This window comes from Equus asinus, chromosome 15 (assembly GCF_041296235.1).
Source record: "Equus asinus isolate D_3611 breed Donkey chromosome 15, EquAss-T2T_v2, whole genome shotgun sequence".
Classification (NCBI taxonomy): domain Eukaryota; kingdom Metazoa; phylum Chordata; class Mammalia; order Perissodactyla; family Equidae; genus Equus; species Equus asinus.
In genome coordinates, this window is record NC_091804.1 from 40,450,131 (window position 1) to 40,465,119 (window position 14,989).

Sequence of the window (14,989 nt, forward strand, 5' to 3'; positions counted from 1 at the left end):
TGGCCTCTGGCTTGGGAGGAAAGCTGTGTGCAGGCGGTGGGCTCCAGCCCAGGGGGGCCGATGACGCTGTGGCCGTGAGTCACCGAGGGCAAAGGTCTGCAGAGCCTGAGTCATGCCCCGGCCCAGCCTCGAGTCTGACCTTTCCCAGAGGGAAGCCCAAGCAAGAGAGAGTCCCACAGCCGGCCTATTGTTTCAGAAAACGCCACACCAGGCAGAGCCAAACCCACGGAGAAAAGCAGGTGGGAGGAGAAGGTGCCTTCTCGAAGACGGGTCCAATTTTTCCAGGATACAAATTCATGGAAAAATACTTAATTTAGCAAAAAAAATTATTTTAAGCACATGCATTTATATTTATTAAACAAAGCTCAAAATACAACCTTTGGGAACCTCCAAGTAATAAAATGACTCACACTAGGATGCGATGACTCAGTGGGAGAGGGAATTCCACCACCCACGCCTCCTTTCTCAAAAATCAATTTGCCCTCTCGACAGGTGATGCGAGCCTCGGCTGCCACACGGTTCCAAGAAAACCATCCAACAAAACAAAACACAAATGCTCTTCAAACAATTGAAGTTTCAAAGCTGAGTAATCCCAGGCAGGCAAGTTTCCAACCTCCACCCCCGAGGGACACAGAGAGCCAGGGAGCTCCCGGGCCAGGGCCGGGGGCCTGAATTAAGAAAGATTTACCAGCTGAAAAATTCCAAAACCCTGTGTCATGTGGAGGAACCTTCCAAAACATTGGATCCCGCCCAGGCACGGCGAGTCGCTGGAAGCCATGGCAACGCCGTTTCCGCTGCCACATCACTTTTATTTTTGTGTCCTTAGATTTTTTCCTGTTTTGCAATGTTTTGCTGGGACCCCCGACTCCGCCTGAGGCCCGGGTGGCCAGGGGCCAGGGTTACGGCTGAAGTCAGGGACAACCTGGCCTTCCCGGCATGAACTTCGCCTGGAAGGTGACGCATTGTATGCATTTCAGAGGACATACGAAGGCTTTTCAGCAGTGACTGAGCACTGGCAGTGGGAAGGACCCCAGTCGTTCTGTTTGGTTTCTCTCTGTCCCCTTGGACGCGGCTAGAGACATCACTCTGGGGGTGGTGATAAATGCTTCTCGGGGTCCCAGCTCTGTCACTGGCTGTGGGCTGACTTGGGGCAGGGGCTTGACCTCTAGGAGCCTCAGTGACCACATCTGTAAGATGGGGACGATGCCATCCACCTCTCAGGCCAGTGTGACAACTAAAGGAGATGACACATCCTTTCAACAACACGTCTGAACACCTACTGTGTGCCAGGGACTGTCCTAAATGCTGCAGATACACGAGCAGCACCAGGTCCCTGCCCTCAGGGAGCTCAGAGTCATGCGGGAGACCAGACAATAGCTGAGCAGACAGACAGACAGACAGACAACCTCAGTCATGCCAAGTGCTACCGAGAGAGCAGAGCAGGGCCACGGGACAGAGGGGGACAGGACGAACCCTGAAGCAGGGGAGGATGAACCACCCCAGCGGATGGTCCAGGAGGGGCTCACTGAGAACGTCACCTCTGAGCTGCCACTCGAAGGAAGAGGACGCAGCCTTATCAAGAAATGGTGGGAGAAGATTCTAAGAGGGAACAGCGAAAGCAAAGATCCCGAGGCAGCAACGAGCATGGGGTGACCGAGGACAGAAGGAAGACAGGCACCGCTCCAGCCAAGAGATCCAGGGGACAAGTCAGAAGAGCTGGAATCAGAGAGATGGGCAGAGGCCAGATCACACAGGCTCTTGGAAGTCATGAAAATGATTAAAAATAGCAATAAAAATAATATAATAATCATTATTATTACTGCTGCTATAAATAAGGTACCATTTTCCAAAACACCGAGCTTTTCTAACTTAAGAAACCCCACGCTGCCCCTCTCCTACTGTTTTTCCACCGTTCTCCAATTTGTCATCCCGCTGGAGTGGAAACTGCCAATTCCATTTGAGTCGACGGCTATAAAAAGAACGCTGGAGCTGGCGGTGCCGATGACCCAATGTGGGGGCTAAGATTAGCCCAGGAGGCTGTCACCTTTCCTTAATGCGAGGACCAGCTGGGGTTCCCCGTCCTTGGAAAACTTCAACTGTTCCACTCCACCCACCCCAAGGCGCCCTCGCCGGCCAAGCTGTCCATGGAGATGGGAACGGAGATGCGTTTTGGAAAAACGAAGTTGAGCAACAGGGATTCCCCCTGCAGAAGGCGGTCCTGGGCCGGGAGGCGAGTCCGCGGGGTCAAAAGCACGGGCCCAGCTCCCTGCAAACGCCAGGCCCCCCCGGGGGCCGGACATCCCACCAGGGAGGCCCACCGCGGCTCTGGGGGTTCAGGGGCTTCTCAAAGATCCCTGCGTGTCGCTGGCATCAATCCAGGAACCACACTCACCCAGGATTCTCTACTTAGACTTGAAAAGGATCCTCTCAACCCCAGTGACCCACTGCTGAATTCAAGGGTCTATCTCACCACAAATGGTTCAAGGCAGTGGCTCAGAGCAGCTCAAGGGTCTTCAGGCAAATTACCCTGGTTCTAAGCTTTTTGCAGACTCTGGAGCAACACTGCCTGGGAGGAAACCCAGCACTGCCATTTACCAGCTGTGTGATCTTCACTAGGTTACTTAACCTCTCTGTGCTGGTTTCTCATCAGTCACATCGGGAGAAGAGGAGCTATCTTGTAGGGCCGTCACGAGGTCTCAGATCAGTTACCAGTGCTTAGAAAAAGGCCTGCCATGTAGTTGATTATTCTCACTTACTTGGTTCCATGAGATAAAATCTTACTCATTTTTGTCCTCCCACAGCCTAAACATAATGCTAATGTTGAAGGAGCGGCTACGATGTGCCAGGCTCCGTGCACAGAGCCTGATCTGAACGATCTCACTTGCTCCTCTCGTCTCTCGAGAGAAGGACATCGTCTGCATTTTACAAAAGAGGAAACGTTGGCTCAGAGAGGTGACGGGACTCACCCAGGGTGACAGAGCTCCCCATTGCAGGGCCAGCCTCGAACCCGGGCCTTCTGACCTCAGAGCCTGCGCCTGCCCCCGCCCAGCGCTCAGCCCCCAGAGCTGGCCCAGCTGCGAACCAAATAAACACAGCCCAAGCGAGGACAGCTCTGGAAAGACCGCAGAATGACAGCCAGCAGTTGCCGAGCACGCGCCCCGCACCAAGGGCACCCGCCCGTTCATGCACGCGACCCTGCGGGAGGGACTGGGACGGGCTCACTTGACAGAGGGAAACTGAGGCCCAGAGATGGAACAACAGGACAATGCTGACATTATCTGCCTGTGAGTCCCCTGGCTCGGCCGTCCACCCCCCGGGGGTCCGGTCAGACAAGACAACTCGGGCAAGTCACCAGCAGTGGGCCCACCCACGGCCGGTGTGTCCTCACAGCGAGCTGTCAGGGACACGCAGCTGTCAAAGCCGCAACAGGCTCAGTTTTCCTCCTTCGAGGGGTAAATGAAGTTCCTTTACCTTCACAGAGCCACAGAGTGAACGCCACTTGTTCGTTCGTTCGATCATTTATTCATTCAACAAATACTTAATGGGCACCCTTGAGCAGCCTCACAAGGATGTGAGCTCCTTTGACAACTGGAAGCCGGCTGGCTTCCCGCTCCACAAGGAACTCACAGGACCCGGCCTCCGAGCCGTCCCTGCGCAGTTCCATCCGCCTCCCAGGGAGCCTGCTGACCTGGACACGGATAACAAGATGTCCGTATGTTTTTAGCATCTTCCCCTCTGCCAATAAAGTGCTTAGAAGCCACACGCTTCTTGGGAAAGGCAGCAGAAGGCCAGCAGGACGGTTTCCTGTACAGACGCATCTAAGCTGGAGAGGCTAATTTTACTTGGTCATGTACATTTCATGCCACTCTCCTGCTCAAGGACCCACCGTGCCTCCCTAGTACCCTACCAATGTGCAGAGCAAACCAAGGCCACGTCTCTACCTGGCACTGGGAGACCTCTCTGTTCCGCTCCCTGCCTGCTCATCAAAACACTCCCTGCTGTTGACCAGCCTCTGCTCCAGCCACGTCAGTTTGCTCTCTGACTCACGAGAGCCTAGAAAACTCTTGCCAGAGGCAGTCTTTTACTCTGTCCCACTACCTGAGAAATGAGCCTCCCCCAAAATGTATCAAGATTCTTAACACACGCACACCCCTTGAATCCACTACCCCACACACAGGCCTTAACCCCATGGAACAACAATAACAAACAGCATTAGCTAACACATACTGAGCACTTACTCTACACCAGGCATTTTATAAGTACTTAACATGTATGAACCCTCAATCTTATGACTACACTAGGAGGGAAGCCTGTCATCATCCTCATTATACAGACAAACAAACTGTTGCCCAGAGAGGTTAAGTAACTTTCCCAATGTCACACAGCTACAAAGTAGGGGAGCTGGGTTTTTAACACAAGCAGACTGGCTTGAGAGCATGGGTCCTTACACAGCTGACAAAGGCATGCAGAAGATGTTCATCACTGAGCTACTTATGAGAGCACAAAGTTGGAAGCAGCCTAACGTCCAATAAAAGGGGACCGGTTAAATAACATACTGGACAACCAGAGGACAGAATGCAATGCATCCGTTTAAATGTCTGCATTTCTAACCCCTCATTGCACCACGACAGCCCCCCAAACCCACAGCGACCGACAACATGCCTTCCAGACCGCTCCCAAACCCACCCATTCACCTCCAGCCCCCACTGCCATGGCCTTACTTAAGGCTTTTTTTTTTTTTGCAATAACTTCATCAAAGTTCTTTAAAATCAATACTGCCTTCTATCATGCTTTCAAAGTGTGAGGAACCAGTTCCCACGGCCCAGTGACAGGGCCAGCCCATCCCAATAATACACAGATTGATGTCCCCAGTTTGAATGGCAGACCCCAAAGGAGGTGACCTTGTGCAGTGCACAATCCCCACAACTGGAGAACCTGCCCATTATATTCTCTGGATCATCCTAAGAAAAATAAACAAACAAACATCAACAGCTTTTTGAATTAACCTACCAAAATCACGTCCATTAGAGGAAAAAAACTAGATCCAGCACCCATAACTATCAAATAATTGCATAACCTGATATTTTTCCTACATCGGATCATTTTCTCTTTCCTGTGTTCTCTTTGGCACTACATGAAGCAGCAGTTCTTTCAGTGCACGGAAGAAAGAATACACGCTGCAAATAAACCAAAACATTAACCCTCTCAGGGCAAAGTGTGGATTAAAGAGAAGGACCAGGCAAGCAATACTTTTTCATTTAGAAGAAATGGCCCTTCTGGGATGGGGTGAAACCACTGCTGACCCCGTACTGGAGGAAGTCGCAGTTTGCAGATTTCTGAAAGGAATTCAGCAATACGTATCTAAAGGCCTGGAAATGACTATCCACAGTTCCCCTGCCAGGAATAACCCAAAACTAATCACAACGATACACAGAGCAATTCATGCATAAGACTAATTAATTAATGTGAAAAGCAGAAGAAGATTAATTGCAGCACCATCAATAATAGAAATGTAAGTAGCCCATGTCCATCGGCTTACAACCTGCCCGGTGCCGTTATAATCACTCGACATTATTAATTCATGGAACCTTTGCGCCAACCCTCTGGGGCAACAACTCTTGTTATTATCATTCTATACATAAGGAAATGGAGGCACAGACAGGTTAGGTAATTTGCCTAAGATCACAGAGCAAGCAAGTAGCAAAGCCAGGATCTGAACCCAGGAAATCCAGGGCCAGAGCAGATGCGCCCCGTCACTGGACTGTTCAGCCTCCCTTGCTGAAAACAGTAAAAGCTGAAAAAGTTTGCCTCTCTACGTGACAAAATACTTTAAAAAGAAGAGCTGGGTATGGGGACAACCTAACACCCAATGGGACACACAGGATGGCAGCTTCCTACAGGGGTGACTGTGTCGACGTCACAATCACTGGAGACGCGGAAGCTTCTCTCATGAGTAAGAAGAGCGGAATATAACTCTCGGGATCTACCCCCTAGACCAGTGCTGTTTAGAAGAAAAAGACAGTTGCTTTCGCTAGGCGCCGGTGAGCACAAACGAGCTGGGAGCCCTGACCTGTGGTCTTCTCGGTGAACAGGACCTTGGACTCGGCCGTGAAGTTCTGTCCGGTGAGGATCATCTGCTGGCCCCCGTAGACCAGGCAGCTGTCGATGTCCTGCCTCTCCACCATGGGCAGCTCGTGGGCGGATCGCTGGGCTGAGGGCAAGAGAGAAAGGAGTCACCGTGAGAACCGGAGCTGTCCGCACGAAGCGGGCTTCTGATCTCGTGGCAAACAGATACCTCAGATGGATGCGTTTGGGAATTAATTCGAAATCCTGCACGTGCTCTTCAACACAACCCTGACCCGCCCCACCACCTCTGCAGAATTCATTTTCTAGACTCCCCCTGGCTCGCTCGATCCAGCCATACTTCCAGAACATTCTCGCTGTCTCTCACACACTCAGCCCACTCCTCTCTTTGAGCGTTTGCACTTTCCAGGCCCTTGTTCTGGAAGGTTCTTCCCCGATTATCTGCATGGCTCCCCTTCCTCCCTCCTTGCAGGTCCTCAGACGTCACCTCAGAGAGGCTTCCTCCCCTGACCCTTCCACATGCCCCCTCTGCAGTTAAAACAGCGGTACCCAACCCCTGTCCATCTGTCCGTCTATCTGTCCGTCTGTCTGTATATCTCTCCCCCTCTCTTTACTTCACCCCGCTTTGTTTTTCTCAAAGACCTTTCCTCTTTCAGATGCACTGCAGGGAGCCTCATGGGTGTCTCTGGCTTTGTCTCTCCCCCTGCACTGGGCTGTAAGCCCCAGGAGCAGGGTGCTGTTCCGTGCGCTGTTCCGTGCGCTGTTCCGTGCGCTGTGTAAGCCCATGGCCGGGAACAGCACCCAGGACTGAGTGGGAGGTGCTTGAGGTGGATGGACGGACAGATGGACGGATGGATGGACAGGGACAGATGTGGATATACCCCAATATATCTTGATACACGTAACCGTGTCTCATTATCTCTATATTATCCGGATCCACATCCTCATCCACGTCTAGAACGAATGAAAGACGGAGGAGGAGGCCAGGCCGGGCCAGCACAGCCATGTACCTGATGCTCGCAGCAACCTTTTGAGGAAGGAAGTATTCAAATCGTTCACATCTGACTGGGAAGAAAACTGAAGCTGAAAGAAGGCAGGCCACCACTCGGCCGAGGGTACGTGTGAGGCTAAGATCTGAGCCTCCAAAGCCACTCTGTCCCGCTCCAAAGACCCATCTCTGAGCCACCCCCACCAGCCACGGATTCCTTCCCGCAGGAAAGCACGAGACCCTCTCCAGCTGCCGTCCCAGGGCCGGGGGAGAAACGAGGCCCTGCCAGCACAAGGGACCGATCTGCGCAGGCCTGGCCTTGGCAGCGTGAGCCGCAGAGGCCGGCCCTCCCCTCGGTGAGTCAGCCTGAGCCCCTGGCGTTCCTCCCAGAGCCGGAGAACCGGGCGGAGGGCCAGCCCTCTCCGTGCCAGGGGCCTGTGGACCTCCCCATCCGGGAGCCGAGGCAGCAACTGCGTGAGGCCCGAGGTCCAAGCCTAACCCTTCCCTCCCGGCCGGCCTGGGCCTCCAGGTGGCCGAGCATCCCCGCCATCTGCCCCGGAGCCACGCTGAGACCGGCTCCTTCAGGAGCCACCACGCACGCTCGGCGGCATTGGAGAAGGCTGTTGTGGACCCGCCGGACGCTCTCAGACACTTCACCCTGAAGGTCACCCCAAGAACTGGCAACGACCCCGTGCCGGGGTCTCCCCATCCCAGACTCTGCCCAGGCTCTGCTCCCAGAGGCCAGGCAGCGCTGCTCCAGGGGCTGCCAGCCGCGAGAATGTATCACAAAGGGCCCTCTGCAGAAGCTGCTAATGTCTCCCACATGGGCTGCGCTATTAATCCTTTCTTTCAATATAGGACTTTTGTGTGACTTCCTAATTGAGCTGCCACAAACCGAGATTTATTAGCAGTGAAAACAGCAGCCGCGTCGCCTGGAAAAGCAGGTCCCCGCGTTTAGGATCTGCCTTTGAGGAGTTCGGGGGGCAACTGGGGGCTTCGGGATGGGTGGGGAGGTGGCAAGAGCCACCCCTCCCATTTTGCAGGTGGAAAGCTTGAGTCATCGCTACTGGGGAAGCCGGCCAAGGGCTCGCGGCAGCCAGGCCGGGGATGGCCGCCCCGTGGATCACTGTGCATCGCGGGGAACACAACCCGCCTCTCTCCCGAAGCAGCCTCGTTGCTTCTCCCTTCGCAGCCTCGCAGCTTCAGACAACCACTGATCCTCCCTTTGCCAAATCTCCACTTCCCACCCCTTCTCCTTACCTCAAGGAAAACTAGCCTTTTCAATGAAAATTTAAGAGAGACAACAAGAGTCCAGTTCAGCTGCCTGAAAGCTTTTGTCCAGACGGACTCCAGTCTCACAGCTCAAAGTGCGGCCAGGAGCTTCACCGAGGAGTCCGTTAGAAATGCAGAACTCGGGCCCCACACCCAGACCTCTTGGACCCACAGCTGCAGCCTACCAAGGAATCCGGGTAGTCTTACGTACCAGCAAGCTGAGGAGCCCCGCGCAGCCCCAGGTGCGCGTCAGAAACAGCTGGAGAGTTTAAAAGACCATGACGCCCAGGCCCGCATGCCAGAGCAGGGTTGTCAGCCTCAGCACCACTACCATTTGGGCAGGGTCATTCTCTGCCGTGGGGCTGTCAGGGCATCACAGGATGCTCAGCAGCATCCCTGGCCCCCACCTGCCAGATTCCAGGAGTGACCCCTCCCCCAGCGTGACAACGCAAAATGCCTCTGGACACAGCTGGACGTCCCCTGGGAAGGGGACAGCCAGAAGCATCCCTAATTGAGAACCACTATTCTAGATATTCTGACTTCAGAGGTCTGAGGGCAGGATCCCAGCATAGCTATATTTTTTTAAAACAATCCTTAATAATTCCAACAAGCCACACCAGATCTGATCCGTGGTACCATCATGAAGGACGGGGCAGGAACCTGGGGGCCACAGGAGATCCCTGGTTTACTACCGCTTGGGCTCTGGGGTGAGAAAGTGGTGGTTTCAAGTCCTGCCTTGGCCACCTCCCTGCTGTGTGACCCTGGGGAAGTCACTTCACCTCTCTGAGCCACACAAGCCTCCTCTGTAAAATCCTAACAGTACCTGCCTCATGGGACGGCAAGCGATACTGCGTGTAAACGCGTGCACGTGGTCAGTATCTACTGGGTAAAACATCTAATATCAACAACCAAATGTCCTACAATGGATGAACAGATAAACAAAATATTACATATCCACATAGAAGTATCATTCAACCATAAAAAGGAACAAAGCACTGACACATGCGACAACATGACGAACCTTGAAACCACGCTGAGTGAAAGGAGGCAGACACAGCAGGCCACAGACTGTGTGACCCCGTTGGTATGACGGGCAAGTCCACAGGGACAGACGGTGGGTGTCGGGGCCTGGGGAGTGACTGCTAACGGGGATGGGTTTTGTTTTTGGGGTGGTGAAAAAGTTCTGGAACTAGATAGGGGTGGGGATTGCACAACACTGTGAACACGCCTAACGTCCCTGAACTGTACACCTTCAAGTGGTTAAAATGGTAAATTTTATGTGTATATCTAACACAAAAACATTCAGCCGGTGCCCAGCACAGTAACCAGTCAAGAAACTGGCCGTTACTGTCGTTAATTTTCAAAACGCCGCTCTTTCTTGCTTGCTTAGCCATTTTCAAAATGTTTTCTCATTTGTGATCTTCTTAAACCTTTAGACTACAGCCCTGCCGGGTCATCAAGCAGGACACTGTCAGGGCCGTTTCACAGATGGAAAACCGGATGCTCAGACCTTGGCTTTGCCGAGGGGCAGCTGCCTGGGCAAAGGCCGCCGTGTGGACAGACCTCGGCTCCAACTCAAGTCCGCCCCAGGCGGTCCTCGCACAGGGCTTCCCAGCTGTAAACCTCAGTTTCCCCATCTGAAAAATGGGGCTGTGAACACACCCACCCTACAGGCTGTCCTGAGGATTAAAGGGGAGAATTCACAAAAAGTGTGCGTGGCTTGATAAATATCAGGCCACAAGGCTAACAACACCAAAAGCTGTGGTTTCTAGGCAGTTTCCATGTGCTGGGCACCGGCCACGAGTTGTCATCTCAGATATCAGACGCGTGACCATGTCCACATGTTTACACGTCCTACCGCTCTCGTTACTGTTGTTCTCGGTGTGATCTCGATCGCCAGCGTTTCTCAAAGTGCGGTTCCCAGGCCACCTGCAGCCGAAGCAGGGGTTGGGAGCGGCGCTTAATACAAACGCAGACGCCCAGGCCTCACCCGGGACCCAGGCGCCCGCGTCTCCTGGACGGAGGCTCGACATTTGCATTTTAACAATCTTTCCAGGTGACTTGCTGCACACATCTGTTTGAGAGTCAAGTTCCACACTTCAGAGGCCACCTGAGGACGAGGGGACCTCCTCCACGCGAGGCCCAGCCTCCTCAGAGAGCCCGGAAGCAGAGCAAAGGAATCCAATTAGCCTCTGAAAGAGGAACTGAGGAGAGTCAAACAGCAACCAAATCACCCTCCCGGGTCCACTTCCTCCTCTCTCTCCGACGCAGCCTCCAACACCTCCGGCTGCTAATTGGGGTGACACGTCCTGCACCTATGAGACTGCTCTGCGGAAGCCCCCTGGGACTGCCAGGCCCGCGCCATCGCCCCCCATCAGCCCCCACGGATACCCATTCAGCCTTTCAACCATTCAAGCATCCAAACCGCACGCCCTGCAGGGTTCTGACCCAACCAGGGCTGCCATCTGGCAGTGTCCTGAGGGCCTGGGCTGCGGTGAAGGCTAGTCCCTCTGGTCCAGCCTCGGCTTTGAGGCGGCCCTCGCAGAGATCTCCCCAGGCTTTCCTCCTGCCCCCGGATGCTGGCCCGTCATGCAGCGGCGTGGGGCTCCTGTGTCTTATGAGCTCTGAATCCACAGGGTGCTGTTGGTTTAACCAGGTCGCTGTTTACTCTCACTGGCAACCGTGGCTGCCGGGAAGCAGAGCCATGGCGGCTGAAGGCTCGATGACGGAGAGTCACACCGGCGCGGGGTCCTCCAGGTTGGCCTGGAAATGGGACATGACTGCCTGACTGTCTGCAATTCACCCTGTCATCTGGGTGCCTGGCCAAGAATTACCATCTACCCAGGACCTGAGGGGAGAGGCGGGAGAGGCTGCTCAGGGTGATCCGTTTGTGCAGACTGGGTGGGTTCTGTTAATCACAGCAAATAATTACAGCTGCCACAGAGAGGGCCTTGGATTCCAGGCACTTCATAAGACTTTTCTGTTTGTTTTCTAAAACACACACATGATGAGGCAATTTAGGATCACGGGTAAAAGTCAGGATGTGCCGTGTAACCGCCCGAGTTCAAAGCCCAGCTCAGTGACATCCTAGCTTTGGGACCTTGGCTCAGTCACTTAACCTCTCTGGGTCTCTGTTTTCTCATCTATAAAATGGGAATAATCATAATACCAACTTCATTGGGCTGCTAGCAGATTAAATGAGCTAGTGATGGGAAGTGTGGGGCGCCTCGGCAGGCCTCAGTGAATGTCAGTCGTCTTTATTTTTACTGCTAAACTTCATGAGACCACAGAGCGGGAATTACTCCCACTTTGGAGCTGAGGGCACTGGGCCTCTCGGAGACGGGGTTCACCTGGGAGCTCACAGCTAAGTCGGTGGACAGGCCGAATGTGAAACCAGACTGTGGGATCCCACTAGCCCAAGGCGCCCCTCTTCAGTAAAATGGAGAAGGACCCAGAGGGGAAGCCGCCGGGCAGCCCAGGCAAGGAGGTGCTCCCATCGCTCTCGTCCTGGCCTGGCTGGGCACCCCAGCTGCTGTCTCTGCATCAGGCCCCCGTCCTTGGCTGTGAGCCTGGCTTGGCCCAGAACAGGGTGCTGACTCAGGCCTCGCCGGGGAGGGGCCGTGAGCAGGACCAGAGTCCGGCCCCTTAGGCCCCTTACCCCCGCCCTGGCTGTTCCTGTGTCTTCCTGGGGAAGTAGGAGGGTGGAACAGAGGACCCCAATTCCCCCTGGGTGTGCGGTTCACCTCTGTGAGGGGCCCGTCAACACTCACACCACGGGTGTGGGGTGCCGTGTGCTGCAAACGCACGGGGTCTGCGCTGCATGAGGCCACCTCGTGCTCTGGACCTCGTGGGACCTCAGCTTCCTCTTATGGAAAACAGAGCAGAACAGCCACCCTGCCAGACTGTGCCTCTCATCTCACCTGGTCCGTCTGATCTGCACACACAGGCGCAGAGGAGGAGCTCTCTCTCACTGCCCCTCCCGTACAGCAACCAGACAGTGACCACACCCTCCCAAGGTGCAAACAGGCAGCCCCTCCAGAAACCTCCCACCCATCCCACAAGACCCTTCCTGAGGGCTCCACGGCTCCCCACTCCACTGATGGGCTCGCTGGCCACGGGGGGACCCAGGCAGCCCTGACAGAGGAGAAGACGCGGGCTTCAACCTCCAGCTCTGCCCTCCCCTTGCCCAGTGTGACTGAAGCTACCCCCCAAGCCCTTCCAAACCCCGAGCCCCCAGAACACAAGCTCTGCAGGGCAGCCTCAAGGCTTGTGAGGCTGCGACGAGGATGGAAGTGAGTTAACGCATGTCATAGCCGGGGACGCACCAGAGATGCTCAACAGGGCGGCTCTGCCTTCCCGTCCTGCATAATCAGCTCAGCAAAGGGCCGTAACTGCACACTCAGGTAACCGTATCAATCAGCGGGGAAGGCACCCCAACCCTGGGCTCCCCCTATAACCCAACTTTCCCGCAGTCGCTACCCAGCTGACGCACTGCACCGGCCAGAGAACCATCTGGGTTCGCTCCTCGCAGGCGGCTGTGCGGCTGGCTGCCGGCTCACCTGACGGGTTAGTGTTTGCTGAACTCCCTCCCACACATGCCGCCCCGGGCTGTGGCTGCCGATGTGACAGAGCGGCAGCCAGAGGTCTGGAAAGTCCGCTCTGCAGAGCATGGGGAGGGCAGTGAGCAAGAAAGGAAGAGATGCACCACAAGACAGGCTGTGGGGATATTGTTCTGTGATGAGATAGGGACCGTGACTATGCCCATTCTACAGATGAGGAAACTGAGGCACAGAGTGTTAAGTAACTTCCCAGGACAAAACAGGGAGCAAGTGGCAGAGGTAGGATTTGAACCCACGCCCGCACCCCTCGCCACCACCCTAAACGGCTTCTCCCCATCGTCTAGGTTTCTGTTTCTGAAAGGTGGCCTCTTGGTCATTGCTCAAAAGCCGCCTTGGAGAGCAGGGGCTGACAAAGGCCTGGGCTGCCTGCCCTCTGCCCAGTGCCGGAATTACACCTGGGTTTACTGCTGCAGGATCATCCCGGGGGAGGCAATCTATTGCCGGGTGGTGGGAGGGCACCCACGGCCCTCTGGGAGTCGCTGAGCTGGTCCCTGGTTTATATGAGATGACATCACCCTTTGGGGTTCCAGCCCAAATTAATCTGTCACTCATGACGTAGCTCAACCTTGGTGTCCTGAGATCGAGCAGGACGTGGATGTCACAACTGGCTTGGCCCCTTCGTAGCTGTGTGACCACAGGCAATTTATTTAACTTCTCTGTGCTTCAGTTTCCCCCTCTGTGAAATGGGAGCAGACACGGAGTCATGATGTTCTTATGGTGATCCAGCAGCGAAAGTGCTTGACGCACCGTGGGTGATGGCTAACGGCTCATTTTCCTTTGCCTCTTCCCTGTTTTGTCTCTCTATTCTCCTTTCTTCCTTCGTTCGGTCTCTGAGTGTTTATTAGGATCCACTATGTGCCAGGCACTGTGCTAAGTGAGTTTTAAAATATAAATCACATCATGTTAGTACCTTACTTAGTACTCAAGGCTTCCCATTTCACTTAGTATTAAATCCAAAGTCTCCAGTTTCCTCTCAGACCTCACCTCCTACCCCTCTTCACTCCATGCAGCCTTCCTGGCTGCCTTTCTGTTCCCTGAAGACCCCTATCCCTGCCTCAGGGCCTTTGCACTTGCTCTGTCCTCCAGCTAGGCCACACTCCCCCATCACTCAGGCCCAGGTTAACATGCCATCATGTTAAGGAAGAGGAGTCTTCCCTGATCAGCACGACTAAGTTGCTGCTCCCCCACCCCCAAGTCACCAACACGTGGTCCTCGTTATTTTCATCATGACACTAAGCTCTGTTTGAAATGATATCTTGGCTTGCTTGCTTATTGTGGGTTTTCCCCCACTAGAATGTGACCCCCATGAGGGCCAGCACTTTGTTTTGTTCACTGCTATATCCCCAGGGCCAAAAATAGTATCTAACGCACTCCAAATATGTATATTATATTTTATATATATATATAAAATTATTATTTTTTTTTGCTGAGGAAGATGCGCCCTGAGCTAACATCTGTGCTAATCTTCCTCTATTTTGTAAGTGGGATGCCATCGCAGCATGGCCACCAACAACTCGTGTAGGTCCACACCCAGGAACCAAATCCAGGCCACCAAAGAGGAGCATGCTGAACTTAACCACTAGGCCACAGGGCCAGCCGCTTCAAATATATTTTTAATTGTAAGAATGAATGTTAAGAAGCTCACGAGAATTACGTGGGTCATGTTGGCTCCAGTGGGAGCAGATGGACAACAGGAGCATCTCTGATTTATGAAGTAAAACCCAGTCAATATGCAGTGTGGTCCCACTAATTCTAAGGATTTTCAAAAAGCTATGCTGCGTGATGGCCTGTGTCCCAAGCTGGCCCAGGAGAGCCACCTGGAGGAATACAGGGAAGGTGGTGGGGGGAGCACAGTTTTAAGGTTTTCTAAGCTCTTGCTTTCAGAAAAAAGCATATGAAACAAGTGAATTTCCATACCGAAAATGATGGACCTCGACCTTACCTCACACCACACACAAAAATTCCCCTGAGATGGAGCATATCTCTAAACGTAAAAGCCAGGGTCAAAAAGCTTCTAGGAGAAAAC

General features: G+C 53.9%; 1 protein-coding gene across 6 annotated transcripts in view; it reads right to left on the reverse strand.

Annotated features, from left to right (window-relative positions):
• The window catches only part of NFATC2 (nuclear factor of activated T cells 2), a 154,490-nt gene that overhangs the window by 52,223 nt on the left and 87,278 nt on the right, over positions 1-14,989 (reverse strand). For all 6 annotated transcript variants that reach the window (XM_070486136.1, XM_070486135.1, XM_014832469.3 and 3 more), the window contains exon 6: positions 6,071-6,211. In XM_070486136.1, the coding sequence (XP_070342237.1) occupies positions 6,071-6,211 (141 nt within the window). The remainder of the gene's footprint in view (positions 1-6,070; positions 6,212-14,989) is intronic.